This window comes from Daldinia decipiens, assembly GCF_022478715.1.
Source record: "Daldinia decipiens strain CBS 113046 unplaced genomic scaffold F4813scaffold_13, whole genome shotgun sequence".
NCBI classification, from domain to species: Eukaryota; Fungi; Ascomycota; class Sordariomycetes; order Xylariales; family Hypoxylaceae; genus Daldinia; species Daldinia decipiens.
In genome coordinates this window covers 702,655-724,125 of record NW_026054556.1, presented here as the reverse complement: position 1 = coordinate 724,125, position 21,471 = coordinate 702,655, and the positions used below count along the sequence as shown (strand labels likewise).

Sequence of the window (21,471 nt, the reverse complement as noted above, 5' to 3'; positions counted from 1 at the left end):
AGCGCGGGGAAGAAATCTCGTGTCAAAAGCTGGAGCCGTGCTGGGGACGGCTTATGCTTCTGTCATAAATGACAGGACACATTCGTGGACCCCTGAATAGATAACCTACCCTAATCCTCCGTGGTAGAACCCTAGTCATTTTGTTATGAGGCCGCGTGGCTTACCCAGCTGCATGCAAGGGGTCTTAGACACCTGAATCGTCGTGTAACCAGGCCAAAGTGATAATATCACCGTCAGGACGAGGCTCTCGATAGAGGGATATTCTATGATGCTTCTCCTTGAAGCGTAGTAACTGCTTTGGTCGAGACTAGTTCATGGCTATCTCTTGCCCGGTATTAACCTGTATTGGAAAGGGATGTAAGAAAGGAAATCATCTGTCCGTATATGGTATCGCCGTTGTACTTCAAGTAATTAAGGCTAAGTTAAAGTGCTTACCTACCTACTCCTTACAGATTTAAGAAGCGGCCCGTGCCTCTTCAACCCCTAAGGTCGGTAAGGCAAAGCCATTTGGAAAAGAGCACTTATCACTTATTAGGTATTTACTTGGCCTTGGCCCTCCCCCCACGAGTATTCAATATTATCGATACTCAACCTCGGCCCATTCCAAAGTTTCTATATATCTGGTTCAGCATCGCTGCTTATTGTAGTTAGATACATCAGAACCAAGCTTAGATCGTATCGAAATAGGTATTGTAAGTTTAGGCTTATTTGGAATTCTCTCACTTCTAATACTATGCAACTTGTTGTGGTTAGGGAAACAAACCAGTTGTAAGCGGTCAATGTGCTAGGGCAAGGCTTGACGACTTGTCATTCGCCTTGCAGATTCTCACAGTGTACCTAGACAACTCATCACGCGGGGTTGTTTATTATTGTCCTGCGTGATTAATACCCCTTGTCTACCTGTCTAGAAATATTTTATCGCCCTCGCAATGACGCACATGGTGTAGAGTCCGTCAAATCAACAATGCAGCTGTAGCATCAGGGACAAACCCAAGCTGCCAAAGAATTCTTCATACCATGAAGGCAGGGTATTAACGCGCCCGTGTAACGCGGGTGCGAATCTGCGAATCCCGGGAGCCCCGGCGCCTTGGTATTTTTCCTCCAGTGTAATCTGTCTCACTAGAAGGTCGCAGTAACGGCGCGTGATTTGCAGAAGGGTGAACTAAGCCACAGTGTCGAGGGTACATATATCAAAAGTCGGGACAACTTCGATAGAATGTTGGCTCGCAGATAGAGGATATGCACCTCTAGGATAAGCCTGATCACTTTGTTGGCATATGCCGGTAAACAAACATAGCTCGCTACACATATATACTATATGCGACGCTCGTAGACTACGGTTGCCTATTATTCATAATTATTGTGTAACATTATGTACCTTTTGGTTTGAACAGAGGTTGGTCGCTAGGATGGACCTCGCATATCGTACACTGCATCTGCATGGCGGGAGGTGCGTAGATCGGATTCGAACTCCGGCCCGGGAAGTTGTTGCCCAGTAGTTTGACCTCGGGTCGTGGCATAAAGACAGATATTCGTCGACGCAATGTCCGTCCTAATGGACGCGATGGGGTCGAGATAAGTAGACGATCTGCGTGTAGATAGATAACCCTTGCAGGGATGCGGTGATGCGAAGATATGAATATTGTCCATCATCATTTATCCGTGTAGCACAACTAGCTGGATATGTATCGACCTGCAGTTGAAAGAAAATGATGGTTGATATAGATATAGTCCCTAAGTTGCCTTAGACGGTCTACAAAGTGAGTAGTACATCGTCGGCCATAGATATCAAAGTTGGTATGCTGAAGCTGAAATTGCGGCTACTGGACAGTGCCAATCGATGCTGTGGGAGGTTGCGATCCGATGCCTGTCAAGTACCATGGTAGGAGCGGCATGTGACCATCCTACCAAAGCCGGGAACCGTTGTTGACGTTGGGACGTTGAGATATGCGGTAAGCTGACTAGATGGTAATAATTCGGGTCGCCGTGCCTCATTAGGACAAAACAAGGGTTCCGTAGGAAAAAAGAAATTGTATCATGAGTAAGAAACCCAAATAGATATCGTCGACATTGGACTACTCTCCGATAACTCCGTTGCAGGATCACTCATGAACAATAGCTCCCATAAACCCGGTCTTACGATAACGATCATTCTTGGCCCTACAACGGCATTGCCGGATTTGGAGATGATTAGGCCGGGGTTAACTGCAGGACCCTGGTGACGCAATGTGAGAGTTGTAATGAAAGTGGACGTTTACAAACTCATATTCAGACACGATAATTTTTCGAATTGAAGATTGTATTGTAGAATTTGCACCAGTGAGCGTATTGCAATGGGGCAAGCTGGTCCGCAAAAGGAATCTCTTAACTAAGAGACAACGGGAGCTAAGAGCGGGAGTGCCCGGAGTTCACAACATAAGCCGGATATTGAGAAGGACAGTCAAGGGAAGCGTCATATGCGGGTTAGCATGCGTAGGGCAGCATGGCGCATATACACCATGACCAAGTATAGATATTCCATAATAAGCGGCCGGCAGACCAGGTATAGTGGATTCAACGAAGATCTGGTATGCTTAGTTAACGTTGCCGAGAGGAACACATGCAGCCATAGCCCAAACAGGTTGGGCGAATGCAGCTCGTTGCAAGTCTGTGGCCGATACTTTGACGTGAGCTGCATCGAGGCGCAGTGGCGGCCCAAAGATGGAGTGTCCGCCATCTCCTATCCTTGGTAAACGGAGTTCTTCCGAACCCTTTTTAACGACGATTGGTGGTGAGCCATCCCATAGCAGCCGCTGGCGTGCGGTCCGTACTAATGAAACATCGTGGATCTGGATCTGTTTTGTAAGGCCTTAAGGTTGGGAATACAGTTGATAGTTGCGTGAACTAGTAACCAACTTGGCACGTCGGCTCGGTTGTATGCAGGTGACCTTATTTCGATTAATATAGCGAGGATATTGATGCAGGAAGACGCCTCAAGTCAATTCCCACGTCGATCCAGACGGCCAATGGCTGGCCGAGCTCATCATTATTGTTCGTATGATAGGTGCCTCGCGAAGTCAAGAAAGGAAGACAGAAACAAGGTAATAGGTAGAAGTATACGAGATATCATTGATGATGCTATCAATATACTTATGTAGGAATACAGTAATATTAATTAGGTGCCTAGATGGATATAAATAGAGATGAGATTACCACATATTAATGTCTTGGGGTTGAGGCTTTGATGACCCTGTCGGCGAGGCAGATACCGAAGTCGGTAGGTATAGAAAGGTGGAGGAAGTTACACCTGATTACCCCCTTAGGTCCTAGGTAGGTATGGAGGTATGTTACATTAGGTAATCAATCCAATATATCGAAAACTTAAAGTGCATGTAATATGTAATGCACTTACCTCATTTAGGTGTACGCAGTTTATAGTATATGTATAGAGAGTATCGGTACTTCCCCACGTGGCAGTTGGTTGATCTGCAACTGCACGCCGTATCAATCTGCCGTCAAGTTTCGAAGAAAATATTCTGATTTGGTTTTACCTATGTAGGTACTTATGTAAGTACTTCAACGGGGCTACGATTGCCCATTACTTACATATATACATTTTCTAATGTATCATGCAGTGTGCATGTCGTCAATGCTCAAAACTTAAGCCATACCTTAGGTAATTTGTCAAACATGTCCATCTTCAAATTTCAATATCGATCTAAGTTGCTCTTTCGCATCTGATAAAAATATATCGTAGCTTCGGCAATTCGCTATAAGATAGGGTTTCTTTAAAAGTGGCATTAATCGCTTACATTGCCTATAATAGCGCTAGGTATCAACGAGTGTGTCAGGGTGCCAGACGAAGGGAACCAAGACAAGGCTCTGCAACTTGAAGTTGCTATCACATTACAGGAGCAACCTCCAATAAATCACCCCGTTATCCTCCGCCTTATCCCCTTGAGTGGGCTCCAATCGGTTCCCCCACCGGCGGAAAGCCGTATCGCGCCAGATTGGAGGCTCATCATCCGATTTCATGTCAACCGGTTAGCATTCATGCTTTTCCCCGGTGCATTCATCGGTCCAGCGATCTAGGGTTCATGGTTATCTCACACACTTTTCTTACGCATTTTTATGCCGGTAGCAAGAGGCACCGATGCCATTCGTCAGTAATTTCCTTTCTTTTCTCTAGTCTGTCCTTCTTGGCGGTTTTCTGCGTCTTGCGATAATACGACAAGCACTATACATCTAGGCTTTACATAGGCGGGCTGTGGAGCCGGGTCAAGTCCCGGCTGTCGTCAACCGTGCCGAAATGTCTCACCGCCGACCGCCATTCCCTATTCGATTAAGTCTTTTTTTCTTCTTTTTTTTTCTCCCAATTATAGTCCCGAGATAATCCTTGCACAAGTAGGTAGCCTATACGTAATCGTCTAATCATTCATAGGTACTCGCGGAATATTATCATAGCATAAGACGATCCGGCAACAGGTAGCTCCACAGCTACCTTGACAGCACCAGACACCCCCCCTTTCCCTTAGTCCCGCGAGGCTGTTGCAAAGCGCTAAAGAAGGGAGAAGAGTGGGTAATTAAGAATGCTGTCCATTCGGGACTCTTGCCAGCTCCGAAGGAAATTTGAGCTTTTAGTCTGAGGCCTGCTTTTGCGTGTGTAAGTTTAAGTTAACAAGGCTTGCCCTGACCGAGCTGCAAGTGCATAGTTGATGTATGTACATCATAAGACCTATACCCTAGGTAGGTAGTTACACATCTACCTATCTAACCTACACATATATGTACCTCATAGTTAGGGATTCCATTTACCTAGTACATAGGTATTGTCGTCTTAGAGAGTCTTCCTTGATCCCTATTGTCCGACTAAGCTTCACCTGTGTATTAGTGCTAACAAAGAAACCCGGTCAGAGGAGATTATCATTAAAAAAAAGTATAGACATAAGAGGCCCTAGGTCTTTTGATCCAGCTAGCCGATACGTGCAAATTTCTCGTCGGGCATCGCCGCAGAATCCCATCTTCAAGTCCAACGTCGGCCAAAAGGGGCGGTGAGCTATTGACGTAATCGGGGCCTTAAGAACCCAATAAGCCTCCGATTACTGGAGACAACGCAGCAGCCCTGCCACAACTCGGCTTTCATGGGAAAGGCAAAATTTCCATCATCTTGTAGGCAACCCAGGTGACCGGTACAGCAGGTCGCGCACGATGTTGACGTGCCTCATCAAACGTGGACCTTCTGCTGCACGACATTGCATGTTCCACATGTACTATATATGCAGAATATCTGAATCTAGCTTTCCGCTACTAGACTGATAGCGGATGTTTGCTGATTCGTGCATAGCACTGCTTTTCTCGATATATTCGGAATTAGTAATTATTCAAAAACCCTCCTTCTCTAACTCGATTGGAGTCACGCTAAGTCGACGATCCTAACAATCCATCAGTATCGATCTCGTTTCGGAGGATAGATCATATGATCACGTCTGCATGCGCGTCCTTTTTTCTCCTTTTCCAAAAGACAGCGATTCCTGGAACGAAAATCAGATCTACAAAGTACCTAAGTAGAGGAGGAAAACGAGAAAAAAAAACAAGGGAGTAACTAGCATAGTACTTATGGCTTGGCGTTTAAGGCGAGCAAGAAAGTTTTCCTAAACGGCAAGCTTCCGGTAGTCAACATCAAGGCGCCAAATGGTTGGGTTAGGCTTGTAGATCAGGGTTTACCCTTGCACCTGAAACCCCCCATACGGTATCCTTAAAATTGGAAGATCATGACAGCCGTGCGTCTCGAACACAGGGCGGAAAAAAGAATCTCTGTTATTTGTGAGCGATGGACACCCCTGTGCAGAAACGTACTATGTATACCCCGTGCATATCTCGGTACAAGGGGAAAAGGCGGCATCCTTACTTTTTTCTAACAAGCGATCCTATCCGCAGTGAGCAGCTCACGCTAAAAATCCGAATTGGCGAGTCGATGACCTTCTCGGCTTCTCCGCAGCCGCGCATTGTTTCGTAGCGGCTCACCGGATCTTACCCGACACGCCGCGGAGTTCTAGATAAGATGTCTAGACTAAAGGGGAGGGGGGAGAGAAAAAAAACACAGATTTCTTTTCCATTCGGAACAAGCTCCTTGGCTACTCAACACTTGATACGAAATTTCATTTGCCACATGGTCCGACAGGGACCATCCTGCTAGCACTTTTCTAGAACGTTACGGATTTGTTCCATAGCCTGCTCTAGCGCCCAGGAGATAAAGCAGAAAACTTGGCCAACTCGGGGAGAGAAATAGTTGTGGGGTCTTGACCGTGAGATTGTACGAAGTTGTATTCGCAAACACTTTTCTGATCGTCAAGCTACGTGTACGATGCGCTCAGCTGACAAGACAGCTATCCCCACTGCTGCGTTGCGTGGAGATTTAGTGAAAGTTTAACTACTTGAATTGTTTGGCGACTTTGTTTAGTTATGAAATGTATAATCATGACTAGAATGAGAGTCCAACCACGCGGAAGAGGGGGAAAGGGCCAAAACCCAAGCCATCACTGAAGGCGAAGAAGCAGATTTCTGTACGTCAACTTGATCACCGACGTTCCGGTACCGAGTTAGGGGAATGTTGCGGTAACTGATCATCGAGACTGAATTTGGAAAAAGACGATTAACGGCACGCACTTGCAAGGTATTGCACAAGGATAAGGCGTCGTATACTGTGGGGAATTTATGTTGCATTGCTTTAAGACTGTAATCGTCAGATAACGACATCGTTACTCTAAACCAGTCTTGACCATCTACCTCATTTAACACCCGAGATAAAAAGAGTAGCGGGATTATGAAGGGTTCCGGCGCGGATGAGACGGGCTTGTCTCTATGAGCTATGAGCTATGAGCTGTGAGCTGTGAGCTGTGGAGAGAGATTGCAAACGAAATCGTTTGACTCAACACACTTGGCAGATTCCCCGCCGTCAAGATAACGAGACCAGGCCAGGCCAGGCCAGGTACGGTACGGTACATACAAAGTTGTATGATACAAGGACAAGATGATGGCGGGTAGGTATGCAAAATCAGCGTGGTGTTGTTCACTATTCAATGAAGGGAGGTTTCGAAACGAGCAGCAGCAGCACCGACGAAACATACCGGGCGCGGCAATTCCGTAGACTACCGGGTGTAGCACAACATGCGCATAAGATGAAGACGGGGGTCATATTCCGAGTTCGTGGGTGCAGCTTTTGTTGCGTCCGCACGTCACACATCCACAAGTATTAGAAAATAACAGGAATAAGAAGGGGAAAACAACGATGTTACCCATTATAATAACAATAACAATGCCTAAAGTGATGACATATCTACATACCTTAGGTAACCTAGGTATCTGTAGATACCTGTAGATACCTACATGTAGGTAATCTCATGGCCTTGTATGTAATGGGTTATTCTCGGGTATGGGTATGGGTATGGGTATGGGTATGGGTATGGGTACCTATGGGTATGGGTATGGCACATTAATTCCAGTATGTACATATACTATGTATTAGATTAGGTACTACGTATGGTACGGGTTACATACCTACATAGGTACCTACCAGGTGGTATGTAAGTATCAAAAACAAAAAACAAAAATAAAATAAAATAAACGAGGCTTGGCGGAGCTGGGCTGAAGCCCTCTGCAGAGTCTGCGTCATGGTTGACGATTCTCCTCAAGTCCCCCGTACCGGCCAGTTGGTTCATCTTAAAAATACCCCAGTTGTGCTATTTCCGTTGCCCAATCCCACTTTCAGCCACGCATAATCGGTATCCCCTCGCCGGTTCACTTTCGTCTTCTTCTTAAGCCTCTCTTTCTCTTTCTCTCACTCTCTCTCTTTCTCAAGAGCAATTGGAAGGCTGTGGATAGTCCTTCACCGCTCAACTGTTTTAACTGCTGCCGTCTTCCTTAAGTGTCCGTCCGCTCAGATCCCCGGCGGCTCCACCATTCAGCTTTGGTGTGTGGTGAAATTGCCAATGAGCTAAACGCTCACCACCGGCCGGCTTATTATTGAAGGGTTTAAACCCAAGAGGGAAAGGTTCACTGCCCTTTTACATATTCTTCTGCTTCTAAAGCTGGCGGACACCGGCAGGTCTGGATTACTACCTCACCCCCTTGTCCTGTCAAAGCATCCAATGCCGGAGGGTAGCAGGACCTTACCTAGTAGGGATCTATGGTGTACCGAGTACTTCTCATCAACCCTCAATGTGCTACCGTGCTTCCATCATCCCAGTCAAAGCATTTTCCGTGACCCGCGTGGTCATTCGAGGTCAGGCTGCATTTGCTGCTCCTTATGCAACCCGTAAGGCTCCAGAACCAGAGGGCCAAGTCCCGACTTTTCTCATTTGCAGGTAGGTACATGTCATCGCTATACCCCGTACCGCCTCGAGCACTCGAGCATGGGATGAGGGATCCACTAAGTAGTCCACCTGCTATGACAGAGCTGTTTCCACGAAGTTGGGACTCCATACCTTGTGAGACCATCGCCGCGTTACACCTGGCACCGCTGGAAGGATCATCTATTGCACTTGCACTTGCACTCGCCCTTTGCTTTTCGCCTAACGTTTGTCACCGCTGGTTCCAATATTAAATAACTTAATATCCGTCACCCGCCATGGATACCTACGTCTGTTGGCTTGTTTCTAGCCTACTTCTATCGGCTTTCTTTTCCTTCTCCTCCTCACGGTGCCAAGCTGATTATTGCTCACCTTCCCCGTCGTTGTTGTTGTGTGGCTTTAATACACACGCAGCCTTTGTCGAACATAACAACTCAACGGTGCCGGGTTGACAAGTCACTCCCGCTTGTCTCTCTAACTTACAACTTCCAACTTCCAACTTTAGACTTCCTTGATTGATCTATAAAATTTGCCAAATATTTTACACCCCTCGGGTCCCAAGTGCCTAGTTTTGATATCCTTCCATCTTAAGGTTCGAGGGACTTCCGAGCCACTTGCCCAGCTTTGAGCCCGGCATAGCTATATTAAACCTGTTCAGACGCACAACACCCTTGCGGCTCTCCCATCTATCCCGTCTTTCATGTAGCGCACCGCACCGGCGGAACCCACGAGTATTATGAGGAATAATTCGTTTGTGAAGGATACCCATCCTTCTAATGTTCGTAATGGTGCCGTACCACCGTTTCCAAAGCGACAGATGCTAGTCCTAGGTATGATTTGGTAAAAATATGTATTGTGGGCCTTGGGCTGATATGTCAAATAGCAATCTGTCGAATATGCGAGCCAATTGCGTTTATGGGCATCTTCCCGTATATCTACTTTATGATCGAGGATTTCCATATCACCGAGGATAAGAGCAGAATCTCTTTTTACGCCGGCATGGTTACATCAGCCTTCACCTTTGCCGAATTCTCCACGGGGCTCCTGTGGGGGCGGCTGAGTGACAAGGTTGGAAGAAAGCCTGTGTTGCTTACTGGTCTCATCGGTACAGCTCTAAGCGTTTTGATCTTCGGCTTCGCTCCTAACTTGACCGTTGCGCTTATTGCCAGAGCCATTGGAGGACTTTTGAACGGGTAAGATGCCATATCTGTCTAGTTCGAAGCTCGAAGTCATACTAACATAGAACTAGGAATATGGGCGTGCTTCAGACGACAGTAGCTGAACTAGTAACTTCCAAAGAGCATCAGCGTAAGCCTAGTCGTCACAGCGGGGCATTTTAGACAAGGTAGCTAATTATCGTGATAGCCCGGGCTTACACTATAATGCCTGTCGTATGGTGTTTAGGGTTAGTTACGACGCCTAAAGAGTTGATATGTTTCCTAGTTTTATCTAACTCTTTACCAGGTCGATTGTCGGTCCTATGATCGGTGGCGCGCTCGCCCGGCCGTGTATCAGCTACCCGGCTCTATTCCCGGCTGGTAGCATCTGGGACGAATATCCGTATCTCCTTCCTAACCTTTTCAGCGCTTTCGTCGTAGTGGTTGGTGTTATTAATGGAATCCTATTCCTTGAGGAGACTCACCCTGAGAAGAAGCTGAGGCGGGATCGAGGCCTAGAACTTGGAAATTGGATCCTATCGAAATTGCCGATTTTTCGAAAATGTGCCGAGTCGCGGGATGAGAAGTCTAAACTGGCCGAGATGGAAGCGCAGCCCCTTATCGACCACGATGAACAGCTACCCGGGTATCAGACCAACGAGAACTCCCCCGAAAACTCACCGCGCATCAGATCGGCCTCCGTTCCTTCGATATCGTGGGATTCGCTTGACCTCGAAAGCGGACATGGAAGCTCAAATCTTGGCGTCTCTAAGATATTCACCCGTCCAGTGGTCCTAAACATCATCTCATTCGGCATTCTAGCTTTGTACGTATACTATTTCCACCGTGTTAGGAAAATTCATTGCAACTAACGCGTCTCGAAGTCACACGATGACTTTTGATCAACTCTTCCCAGTATTTCTAAGCACCGCGCCACCGGATCATCCGACGACACCTTCGCTCCCTTTCAAATTCGTCGACGGTTTCGGTCTTGACAGCAAGACAGTCGGTATCATTCTAAGTGCTCAAGGCGCGTATCAACTGCTCATCAACATGTTCATAATTCCGCCGGTCCTAAAGCATTTCGGCGCACGTCGGCTATTCCGGTTCTTGGTTATCGCTTATTTCTTGCTTTACTTGATCACGCCATATCTTGTCCTTTTACCCGAGAAGTACCGTATGATTGGTGTTGGGATGGTATTGGTCTGGAAGTGCACATTTGCTAGCATGGCATACCCGAGCAACGCTATTTTGACCGCAGATTCGTCGCCAAGCCCCCTTGCCCTCGGCACCATCAATGGCGTAGCAGCCTCGACTGCGAGCTTGTGTCGTGCATTCGGTCCAACCATTTCCGGTATTCTCTATGCTGTCGGCCTGCAGTCTGGTTATTCGGGCCTAGCGTGGTGGTGTAGTGCCTTCGTGGCTATCAGTGGTGCCATCGTTGGACTTCAAATTCAGGAACCGCAAAGCCATATAGACGGCAATGCTGCTCCAACTAATAATAATCCAGAAATAACTAATGTTATCGATCGAGCGGCTTCGCCCGAACCGGCATCGTAGAGTGGGCCGGAGTTTATTTGCGGCTACTTTCAGGGCCATGTTTTCATTCTCGGCGGGATTCCAGGCATAACAGGGAGCTTGGATCATTCGGGTTACGACGTTTAATGACTTGTTCCTTTCCTCGGCGCCGGATAATCGCGGCTCTAATCGAGTCGTCTCACCGCCGTCGCTTACGTCTCTGGTTGGGAAAAGAGTTATTACGCTTATTACTACATAGACTGGATTGGGCAACTAGATCATGTTCCTGGCATCGGGAACCACTACGATACCTCTGTACAATGACCAAAAATCAGGATTTCGGGGATCACACAGGGGAAAAGGGTCACCATTTGCGAAACGAAAATCGTGTACTAGGAAAAGAGCCTCAATCTGGGCATGGGAAAGGGGGCTTAGGGAATTTCGGTACTGTCGAGTCATTTCTATCATACCTTGTCTGCATCATTCTTCCGAGTTAGGGGGCCAAGGCGTTTTTTCAAGTACGAGGTTTTATATTTTTTTACTTTGAGCGAATCATTTTTGGGGGCATTCTATAGTTGGGTCTTGTTATTTTGGGGAGTCAAGCAACAAAAGCTCACCTGGGCGTATTTGGTAGAAAGGGCTTGGGAAAGAGGCGTCTCGTAGACGAAGACGGTCGTTCGTATCAATCGAGAATATTCTTATTAATGAATCATCCTCTAATATGGCCTTAATTGCTCGGCTTAGTTGCCTATTCTTGGTATGGGTACCCCAGGTACCCCACGAAATGGTTATATAAGGGAGCTTGTTCGTAACAGTATACTGCCTAATGCTCACATTTCAGCTTTGCTGTAATAACCGCTTAATCCCTCTAGGTTACCTCATTATATACTCGATCGGCTTTATAAGTTAGGAGTCTTATTAGGGTGCAGCACAAATGTACCTTAATACCTAAATAATTATTATTCAAGCGGAGAAATATGTAGGTTTTATGGTCATGTCGAGCTATAGGATTAACACTAACTGAGTCATATTTTCCCAGACAGTCCTGTGAATTCCAACGTTAAGGGCAAGAATCTCCAGGCCATCAAAAGGTGTCAATTTGAGATTGAAACGCAGCCTTGGTTAATACCCAAGCACCCAAACTCAGACCGAGACTAACTTTTCTTTAACGTAGCCTTCTAGATTCAAGCCCTTTCTTACGTAGCCTCGCTCGTCGGCGTGATTGCTAGGCATTGATGTTGGCTATGACTCTCATCATGTATTTTCAGACTATAAGTTTACTCACCTTCACAGCATCGGAGATGTCGTAGGCAATAGGCCACCCGTCAGATTCGGCTCGCAGCCGATATCTCGTCGTTATGTATGTAGCACGATGCAGGTCCCGACCCGTCCACCTTAGCTTATCTAGGATCCGCTGGGGGTCTGGGTGAGACCGGCGATGGAGCACCATGACCAGCCATGTCTGGACATTTTCGGTCGTGGCGTCTTTGGCAGGGACGTTGTCCACAATGTCCGCCTAGGACTCGACAAGGAATCGTTTTTGGTTATTAGACAATGCCCGCCGTGCCCTTCGTTTCTTGCGCGTAGAGTGTCCACATGACAGGTTGCGGTTTCGATCTGCTTGTGGGTGGCATATTTGCCTCTGGAAGTAAAGTGCTGCCAACGGCAATCATGGTCGGCGTGTTTCTATCTCGAGACTACTAGGTATTGTAGATATTTTTATAGGAATATGCGTATATTTCTTGATGCTGTTGTTCATGCAAATGATGATGTAGATGATGCAGGTATAAGCTGTTGATTGAACAAGTTTAAACGGTTAGTATTAGGCTTTGTTGACATATAAAAGTAACCTAGGGCTTTTATAGTATCTATATTTAGTTGAAGAAAGAGCAACTTTCAGTAGTTAACTATATAAAAGCAAGAATATCTTTTTCAGTTAACTATAACTACCTTACCTCATACATAGGTACATATATACCTTGTATATACCGTAGACACTGCATATAGTATTGATTAGGTATGCTTTCCCTTCATGTTTTAATCAAGGAAACAACTACTTCTTACTCCAAGGCTACATGTGGCCGATGGGATGATAGTCATTCCATAGTGGTACCTCCACCAGTTCGAGGTCTCGAGAACTCATGCTGTGGAACATAATACGAAAACGGTAGTTATATCTTCTTAAGAGAATAGGTACCGGCCCTGCGAGCTATGTCGATTGTTCTAAGCTAAGGATTTTGGATGTAATATAGAGTTGCCGACATAAGTGCCTACCTCGTGCATGAGGAAGAAGGTATCCGTGGGCGCAGGTCTACATTGTTTCAATCCGAAGGTCCCGAACTTTTAGTCGCTATTGATAGGTCTATTGATAGGTAGTCTGCAACTTAGCAACATGCATAGGAGGTAGCATAGGTAGCTAGTTGATTAGCTAGTGGATTGTGGCATCGTCGTATTGTACCTTAAGTACCTACCTAAGTAAGCTACTAAAAATCAGCTAGCAGGTGATTGGTTGGAGTTGCGCCCTAGCTCGCTTCTGGAAGTTGAAACTGGGTGGGTATGTGGAACAAGAATAAAGCTAGCCTAAGAGCCTAAGCTAAGCAGTAAGTTTTAACCTATAAAAGGTAAGTTCTTCTTTATGTGAGCTATGTAGGGATGTCCTTGCGAGAAATTCAGACCCCTAAATTTCTCGGAAGGTACCAGGTACTAGATATCAATAGTTAGCTAAAGCTAAAGATAGGTAACAACCTCCCTAAAACAAAGCTCTAATTGATCTACGGAATAAAGTCTACGGAATAAAGTATTTGCCCATGTCTTTGCGCAATCAGCTGCAACCTATCAGTGACGTCGTGGGGTGTGCTGTGCAGTATTGAACAAGCCCTAACAAGAGTAGTAAGATCGGCGGTACGGCTTACCACGCAGCGCAGCCCACGCTTTCCCACACTTCCACCTACGCACGCTTGCATACAGCAGGAGAGGAAGCTCCGCTGTTCCTTCGCGCAACCCCCAAATCCCGCCCAAGAAAAAGTATCGACTTTTGACTTTCTCATCTTCAGCCTCCCCCCCTGGCCTTACCCATTCTTAGACGTTACGCCTTGACGACCACCCGCGCATTGTTATAGCTTGGATATAGTAGAATTTAATTCTTCCCAACGGCTAGTCCCGGCTTTATTGCTCTATCGTCGTCGTATTTTTTATCCAGAAGCTTTAGTTTCATCTGCTTATTTCACGCATTGAGATTGAGCTTAGAAATGGGGCGGGGAATATCGAATTCCTACGAATAGCCGACCCAGCCTAATTCTAGCTGAGAATCAACCACCTCGACAGCCCTGGCCGGCGCAATCCAACATAGAGCACTCGAGTCTCCTGCGGATAGCGTCACTTGGTTGCGGATGGACCTGGACTCGGAAACCATGCCGCCGCGCTCACCGCCGTCGCCCGATCCGCATCCTTCGAAACGCCAGCGTGCTTCCTCTCCAGATAAGGACTCGCCTTCGGAAGGAAATGGAGCTCCAACCTCCCCCACCGCCGAACATTCATTGCATGATGGCGCCAGCCAAAGCTCAAAGCTTAGCCAATCCACAAGCTTCCGCAACGTCAGCGCATGTAACCGTTGTCGGTTGCGCAAGAACAGATGTGACCAGAAGCTGCCCAGCTGCGCCAGCTGCGAGAAAGCTAGGGTCGCCTGTGTCGGCTATGACCCCATAACTAAAAGAGAGATTCCGCGCAGGTTGGTTACATATTCAGTATATCAATTATCATCAACCCACCTGACCGTCGGGCTAACATAGTTCTCTTTAGCTATGTGTACTATTTAGAAACTCGTGTCGATCAATTGGAAACCCTTCTTCGTCGCAACAACATTCAATTCCCGCCCGCTAATAATCTTGAATATTGTTCGCGACCTGGGACGGAAGGCGGTCTTGGAAGATCACCCACGGATGGCGCGCCTTCAGCCGTACCCGGAATCATAGAAACCTCGAGCAGTGCGAAACCTCATAAAGGTAATGATGATGTGGAGAAACCGACCAAGATCATGAGGCCTGGTGGGAGTGGCGGCCAGAGACACCTCGGATCTGCTACCGGAATATCGTTTGCGCGTGTGGTATTTGCTGCTGTACAGTCATCCGTAAGTGATCAAAGATCAAATTCTGATAAGACCGGTGTGCGGCCCTACCGACCAATTGCAGGAAACGGGGCCGCAGCATCGGGTACGTCCATGCGTGACTCCTTTTTCGGCCTCCACACTCGGCCGACTATCAGGCCCGCCGAATTCCCTCCCAGAGACCTTGCTATCAAAATGGTCGATTTGTATTTCCAACATGCGAATCCCCAGATACCCGTCTTGCATCGGGAAAATTTTATGCAACTCTTCGAACGTGCATATGCCGAAGAGGGTAGGATACGAGGACCAAAAGAGCTCTATATCTTAAATATGGTGTACGCTATCGGAGGTGGCATAATTATGGATGCTCAGACGACATCCGCCAAGGCGACTGGCGAAGAAAAGAAACAGGCACAGCCAGAGGAATACCATGCAAGTGCAGTCGTTCATCTGGAAGCCTGTCTGAGCAATAGTGGTGGAGGACTAGAAGAGCTTCAAGCTGTCCTATTGCTAGCTAACTTTGCCCTTCTTCGCCCGGTCCCGCCTGGATTATGGTATGTCTCATCAATAATTCCACATATTTCCTGTTTATAAGGTTAGAAGTTGACATCAAATCTCCCTAGGTATATCGTTGGCGTTGCCGTGAGATTGGCAGTCGACCTAGGTCTTCATTATGAGGATGGAAAAGATGTAGAGTTTGACCTTACTTCGAATACTAAAACTGATGAAGGAAATGAAAAGTCACGAGAAGCTTGTCTACGTGAGAGGGGAAGACGCGAATACACACGCGACCTTAGAAGACGATTGTGGTGGTCTACATATTCACTCGACAGACTTGTTAGTACTTGCGTTGGACGACCGTTTGGCGTGTCCGATCAAGTGATTACGACCGAGTTCCCCTCCTTACTGGATGACCGCTATATTACTTCCGAAGGATTCAAGGGGCGCCCGGCCGAGGGTGAGCCCACGTATAAAATTGTTGCAAAACATTACTTCCGCCTTCGACTACTCCAGTCCGAGATTTTGCAAGTCTTGCAGTACCAGCAAACGCAGATGGCGAGGTTCAATGGCCAGAATACGAGAAATGAATATATGCACACTCAACTTCCATCACCCTTCTTACATAGATTCGATTCGTTTAGGAACTGGCGAAGGAACATCGACCAGCGATTATACGATTGGAAGAATTCTGCACCGACAAAGCAGGACTCGGGAGTTGCATTTCATCCTGAATTCCTAGAACTCAACTATTGGCAAACTATTATTATGCTTTATCGACAGAGCCTAAGTGTGCCATCCATGTTCGAAGGCGAATATAATACCTCGAAAGAGGTTAATAGCCCTTCTATTTATGCTGCCGAGTCACGAGAAGACGAAGAGAGAGTATACGTCAAGGTCGCTGAAGCAGGCCAGAAGATCCTTCGTTTATACAGACAACTCCATCTTATGGGGCTCGTCAACTATACATATCTGGCTACGCATCACCTTTTCATGGCGGGAATTTCTTATCTTTATGCAATTTGGCATTCGCACGTCGTCCGAAGCCGGCTTGTAAGTGTTCGGTTTATAAAATCTGACCGTTTTAGCTAACTTAGCTATAGACGATGGATGAAGTTGATTTCACGATATTAGCAGCCACTTCGGTTTTCACGGATCTTATCGAAAAATGTCCGCCAGCGGAAGCTTGCCGGGATGCTTTCGACCGAACTGCAAAAGCAACTATTAAAATGGCAAATTCTACCGGCGGGTTTGGACAGGTACTACATCGGAGCAAGCGCTCTTCGAGAAATGGTAATGACTACATCAACGCCAGAGACGCGACGGCTAACCGACACAAAGCTCACCACCGCGCCTCGTTAGACCACACAGGGTCCCGCACCACTTCATCCTATAATACTCCTGGACAGGAAAGTTACAGCTCACATGACACGTCACAGATAAGTTCTATACAGGCGGCATCACAAGCCAGCGGGTTCCGCCTCTCCATGCCCAAGGTCAAGACAGAACAAGACGGATACTCGATGATGCGCACCATGCCACAATCAACCCTTAGTACGGCTAGTTTGTCTGATGTGGCCTCACTTCCTGATAATTCAGCCATCGATCCCGTTCTTCTACCTTCCCCCGGCGCGCACACTAGCTCTCCGGTATCCATTAATAGCTTGACGCCGCAATCTAATCCAGGACAGCCGTACAATCAGAACACAGGAAATTCGAATTTCAACTTTAGATCGCCAGCCACCACCTTCACCCCTAGCGCCGCGATAAATTATTCAGACCTGCAAGGCATGGACTTCTTACAGGGTATTCAGGAACAGCCGAATGCAGATGGTGTAGTCAATGCGGATCTACAGATGGACATGGGTTTTGGACTTGGCTGGGAGGGGATGCATCACGACTTCAGCGACGGACAACAGGTCGATTTATTTGACGGGTTCTTCTTCGGAGGGCAGCAAGGGGGAGGATAAACAACTACAAAAAATTCAACCTTTTGGAACTGTCCCAGTTTCGGTTTAGTTTACTCTACGACGGCGTTGGAGTATACGGTGTCATATTATAGGACGATTTATTTCAATAAGCCACCCCAGATCTGAGCTTAAATGAGGCATGAGGAATGGAAATATCTAATTATTATTTATCCTCCGGATAAGATCCCGAGTTGCGGGATTTACGAAGCATCTGTTCCACGTTTAACTTTTACATGTCGGGTTTCGTTTTGTACTTTTTGCATCATACGTTTCTAATACCCCATTATTTAACGAATCACGCTTATCATGTACGTATGTACGTACGGAGAAGACCAAAAAGACAGGAGTAGAAAGGGAGGGCTCTTAATCCCTGGGAGATGGGGGTAGATGGTCTTGGAGCCGAAGATGAGAGATGAATTTTTTTTTTTCGTTGGATTTAGGTATGGTGGAATAATGCCTTCGGCATATTGAATACACGCTCCTTGCTCGCCTGACTTTGACGGGGGATATACCTGCTTGAAGTGCTAAATATGTACCTACCTACCTACCTAGGTAGATAGGTATCTAGCCATTCTAATAGATATCATCGTCTCGGGCTTGATATAAACACGGGCTATTTCCATCCTAATCCACACTTTGACATTGTTGGTGTATATGTAACTATACTAGACGCGTATAAGAAGAGCATCTTGTCTCATATTGTTTCTAGATGAATAAGGGGAATGGCCACACACCTGATATCTAAACGAAACTCTCTAAACATCTAATAACTATCTTAGATTGAATACAATACCCTATAACGAAGCATACGAGGCCAGTCTTTCCATGATCACTCGATCTCTACGTCCCTTCCAGTCCCTACTCGTGAGCCCGCATGTCTCAAATAGAGGGGACTATGCAATCCTTACGCACTGACATCGTCAACGTGTTCAGCCCTTGTACTAAACATATCCCATATATCTAGACAGTACATATAACTATTGGCATTGATAGAAGAAGAAAATCATGTAATAGGTAAGAAATTTCATTTTTAAAGGCTACTTCACGATAGACCTGTTTCCACAGTTTGTCCAAGCATATGGAATATAGCACGTTAGCAGAACACACTTATCGGAGTCTTTCTCCTGATTATATTGCTTTATTCGCTGTTCGACACTATTGGGCTAAGTACCGAGTACGTCCAACATAGAAAAATACCAATTCCATTCGAATATCCTCGCACATGGTGTTAGGCGCGTACCGTAATCGACGCGGTACACAAAAAAGAAAGTATAAAGGTCCTAGGTCCCTGTACGACGGCCAATATATACCGTAACCCCGCTAGAAGTCGTCTTACTTCCATCTCCAGTGCCTTAACTGGAAGAATCTATTCGTGCATAAGTCAAAGACTAACAGCCTTGTCGTCGGCATCCACTGCAGTAACTCCAATAGTATCGTAAACACACACCTCGCTTTCTCTTCCGCTAATCTAATCTTTTACGCCGTCATAGTACCTAGGTACCTACGCATCCGAGCCTCCCTCCCGGATCCTCCAGAGGTTCGGGTCTAAGATTTCGGGAGTACAAGGCTCAGATTTGGGCGCGTTATTACCTGTTGATCTTAATTTCCTGGGCATTTTCCCCCTGGAGCATCGCGGCGAACCAACCCTCCAACTGGTCCGGCAAGACCTTCGACGGTGACTGCGTTATTGGCCGTGGGTTTTTTAAGTCCTTATCGTTGGCGTGTATTTTATCGTCGTCTTGCTCCGATGGGTCGGGCGCCATGTACTCGGACGGAAGCTTATCGTCTTCCGTTTCCATGATGGGCCTATCTTGGATATCTACTGCTGATACTGAGGATTTGAGCTTGCTACCCGCGTTGTTGCTGCTCCTCCGTAGAGTAGCTCTGGTTATGTACGGAAAATGGCCTTGGGATTTCCACAGGGCCCGCTGTGATACAAATTGACCTTTGTCGGTACTTGGGCGGTGGTTGCCATTGCTTGCTACATAGTTGCCATTAGTTGCCGGCAATATCGGGGGCGTCTGTTTTTCATCTGCTCCGTAAGTTGAAAGCCTGTTGATGTAGACACTGTGATAAGACGAGGGATTATATGGCATTATCCCATTCTGTGACAGTGTCCCGTTTTGGTTTGTGAGCAAAGAGAGTAGGCGTGAAAGATCAACAGGAGGGGGGTCCTCACGATGGCCAGTATTATCGTCATTACTCTTGTCTAAATATGAAGATACCACCCAAGCGGTTATTTTGTTCCCAATATTTCGAGTCCACCGCTTTGCGAAGCGAACACTCGTCTCCCAGGCCTCGGGGGATACTTTGAAAGCCGGGGATGAAGCATCCTACTGCTTCTTGATGGCACTAATATCCCGGCCAAGAACATGCCGCTGGAACAAGGCAATGGGGAACCGGAGGAGCAAGACGCCTATAGCACAGATAAGTGTCGCATAAAGCTGCCAGGCGATCCAGAGAAGTGATGCTCCCCAGGGCGCAATGAACTTCAGGAAATCCTCTACTTGATAGTGGTCCTGCTGGCCTTTAATGAAGTATCGCATGGGCGGGTCCGGAGTCAGAGCTAGATCAGCATCGACGGGAATCGGCGTCTCGTCGAGTAACGGTTTATGGTGTTTATCGATGCTAAGCCGCTGCAGCTCTAGCACCGTGACCAGCTTCACATTGGCCTGCCATAGCGAGTACGGCACAAACCATAGCGTAAAGGTCTGGCGGAGCGTGACGTACAAGAGATTCTTATTCTTGTCGAAGCCTTGGTAAATTAGTAACGGATTATATAAAACTAACTTCATTATCCACGGCTGAATGGGTGCAAACTCACTGGTTGAATCGATAGAAAGCTGTATGTCCGGGCTTAAGATTCTATACCATTGGTAAATGAAAAAGACGAACTGGCGAGAGTTTATAGTCAGGTTCGTAATTGGGATCTTGTAGTCGCGGAAGGATGGCACGCGGCAGAAGGGATGTACGAAGTAGGCATCGGGCAGGAAATAGTCTTCTAAGATGGACAACTGGTCGCCACGCGAATATTGCGTTAAGCCGCGGATGATGTGTTGAATCTGCTGTTCGGGATAGTCCATTTTGAGATGCTATTTATTATTAATTAGTTGATTGAGTGATTCTGTTTATTGAAGCTGTTGGGATGCTAGTTGCATATGTATGTATATCTGGATTTCTGAATTGAAAGTTTGTACGGGATATGGAGAGTTGAGGTTCAAGGATGTAAATAAATATAGGTACCTATTATATGCAAGGTAAGTCCGTTCTCGTATGTAGAGCTTTGTTTTAGGTAGTGATGATGATGATGTCATTGTGGTTGCGGCGCGGGTCCTTCTTGACATGTGAAGCTAAGGTACCTTAACATCATCCAGGAAATCTCGACGATCGGTAAGTCCCTTACAAATTGAAGCTACCTGCCTGCCTCATATGTATCTACCTAGGTACCTAGGTATTTATAATATAAATATGATACATTTGCAACAAGCACTTGCAAAGTCAATTAAAGTCCTCTTATAATTTCGAAAGTAACGTGAAAGCTATAATCCAATACGATGTAAATACCTCAGTAAACTCACTAGGTTACATAATATCAATATTTGAGCAAATGTAAGAAGCAGCTTTACTAAATTTCGTATGCATAAAAACTACTATTCTCACACAAAATACTTGACTAGCGCTTCCTAAGTCTTATCCTTATAAGAGAAGCTTGACTGGACTAACTCTGAAGTTAAATCCAGTGTTATTTAGTATTGGCCTATGGATGACTAATAGGCTCCACTACCACCGGGGGGGGGGGGGGGGGGGGGGGGCCGCGGGGGGGGGGGGGGGGGGGAGAAGGAATGAGGGAAAGTCGAACCGCCCGAGGGACACACCAACCAGCCGACGCACCGAGATTT

The 21,471-nt window shown here is 46.6% G+C and overlaps 3 protein-coding genes across 3 annotated transcripts; 2 read left to right on the top strand and 1 right to left on the bottom strand.

The window, feature by feature from the left end:
* Nucleotides 1-8,822: 8,822 nt before the first annotated feature.
* On the top strand, nt 8,823-11,163 carry F4813DRAFT_51483 (MFS general substrate transporter). Its single transcript, XM_049248591.1, has 6 exons — nt 8,823-9,157; nt 9,211-9,520; nt 9,577-9,635; nt 9,693-9,732; nt 9,792-10,310; nt 10,369-11,163. Exons 1-6 carry the CDS (start codon nt 9,064-9,066, stop codon nt 11,042-11,044), a joined length of 1,698 nt encoding a protein of 565 aa, XP_049100486.1. The 5' UTR covers nt 8,823-9,063; the 3' UTR covers nt 11,045-11,163.
* A 2,880-nt stretch (nt 11,164-14,043) lies between these two features.
* On the top strand, nt 14,044-18,185 carry F4813DRAFT_357032 (fungal-specific transcription factor domain-containing protein). Its single transcript, XM_049243064.1, has 4 exons — nt 14,044-14,729; nt 14,801-15,658; nt 15,728-16,655; nt 16,706-18,185. The coding sequence occupies exons 1-4, from the start codon at nt 14,392-14,394 to the stop codon at nt 17,570-17,572; spliced, it is 2,991 nt and encodes a 996-aa protein (XP_049100485.1). The 5' UTR covers nt 14,044-14,391; the 3' UTR covers nt 17,573-18,185.
* Nucleotides 18,186-19,905: 1,720 nt separating this feature from the next.
* Nucleotides 19,906-20,655, bottom strand: F4813DRAFT_388789 (uncharacterized protein; the record flags this gene model as incomplete). The annotated part of the gene is made up of 2 exons (XM_049246744.1): nt 19,906-20,327; nt 20,397-20,655. The coding sequence occupies 2 exons, from the start codon at nt 20,653-20,655 to the stop codon at nt 19,906-19,908; spliced, it is 681 nt and encodes a 226-aa protein (XP_049100484.1).
* Nucleotides 20,656-21,471: the final 816 nt, after the last annotated feature.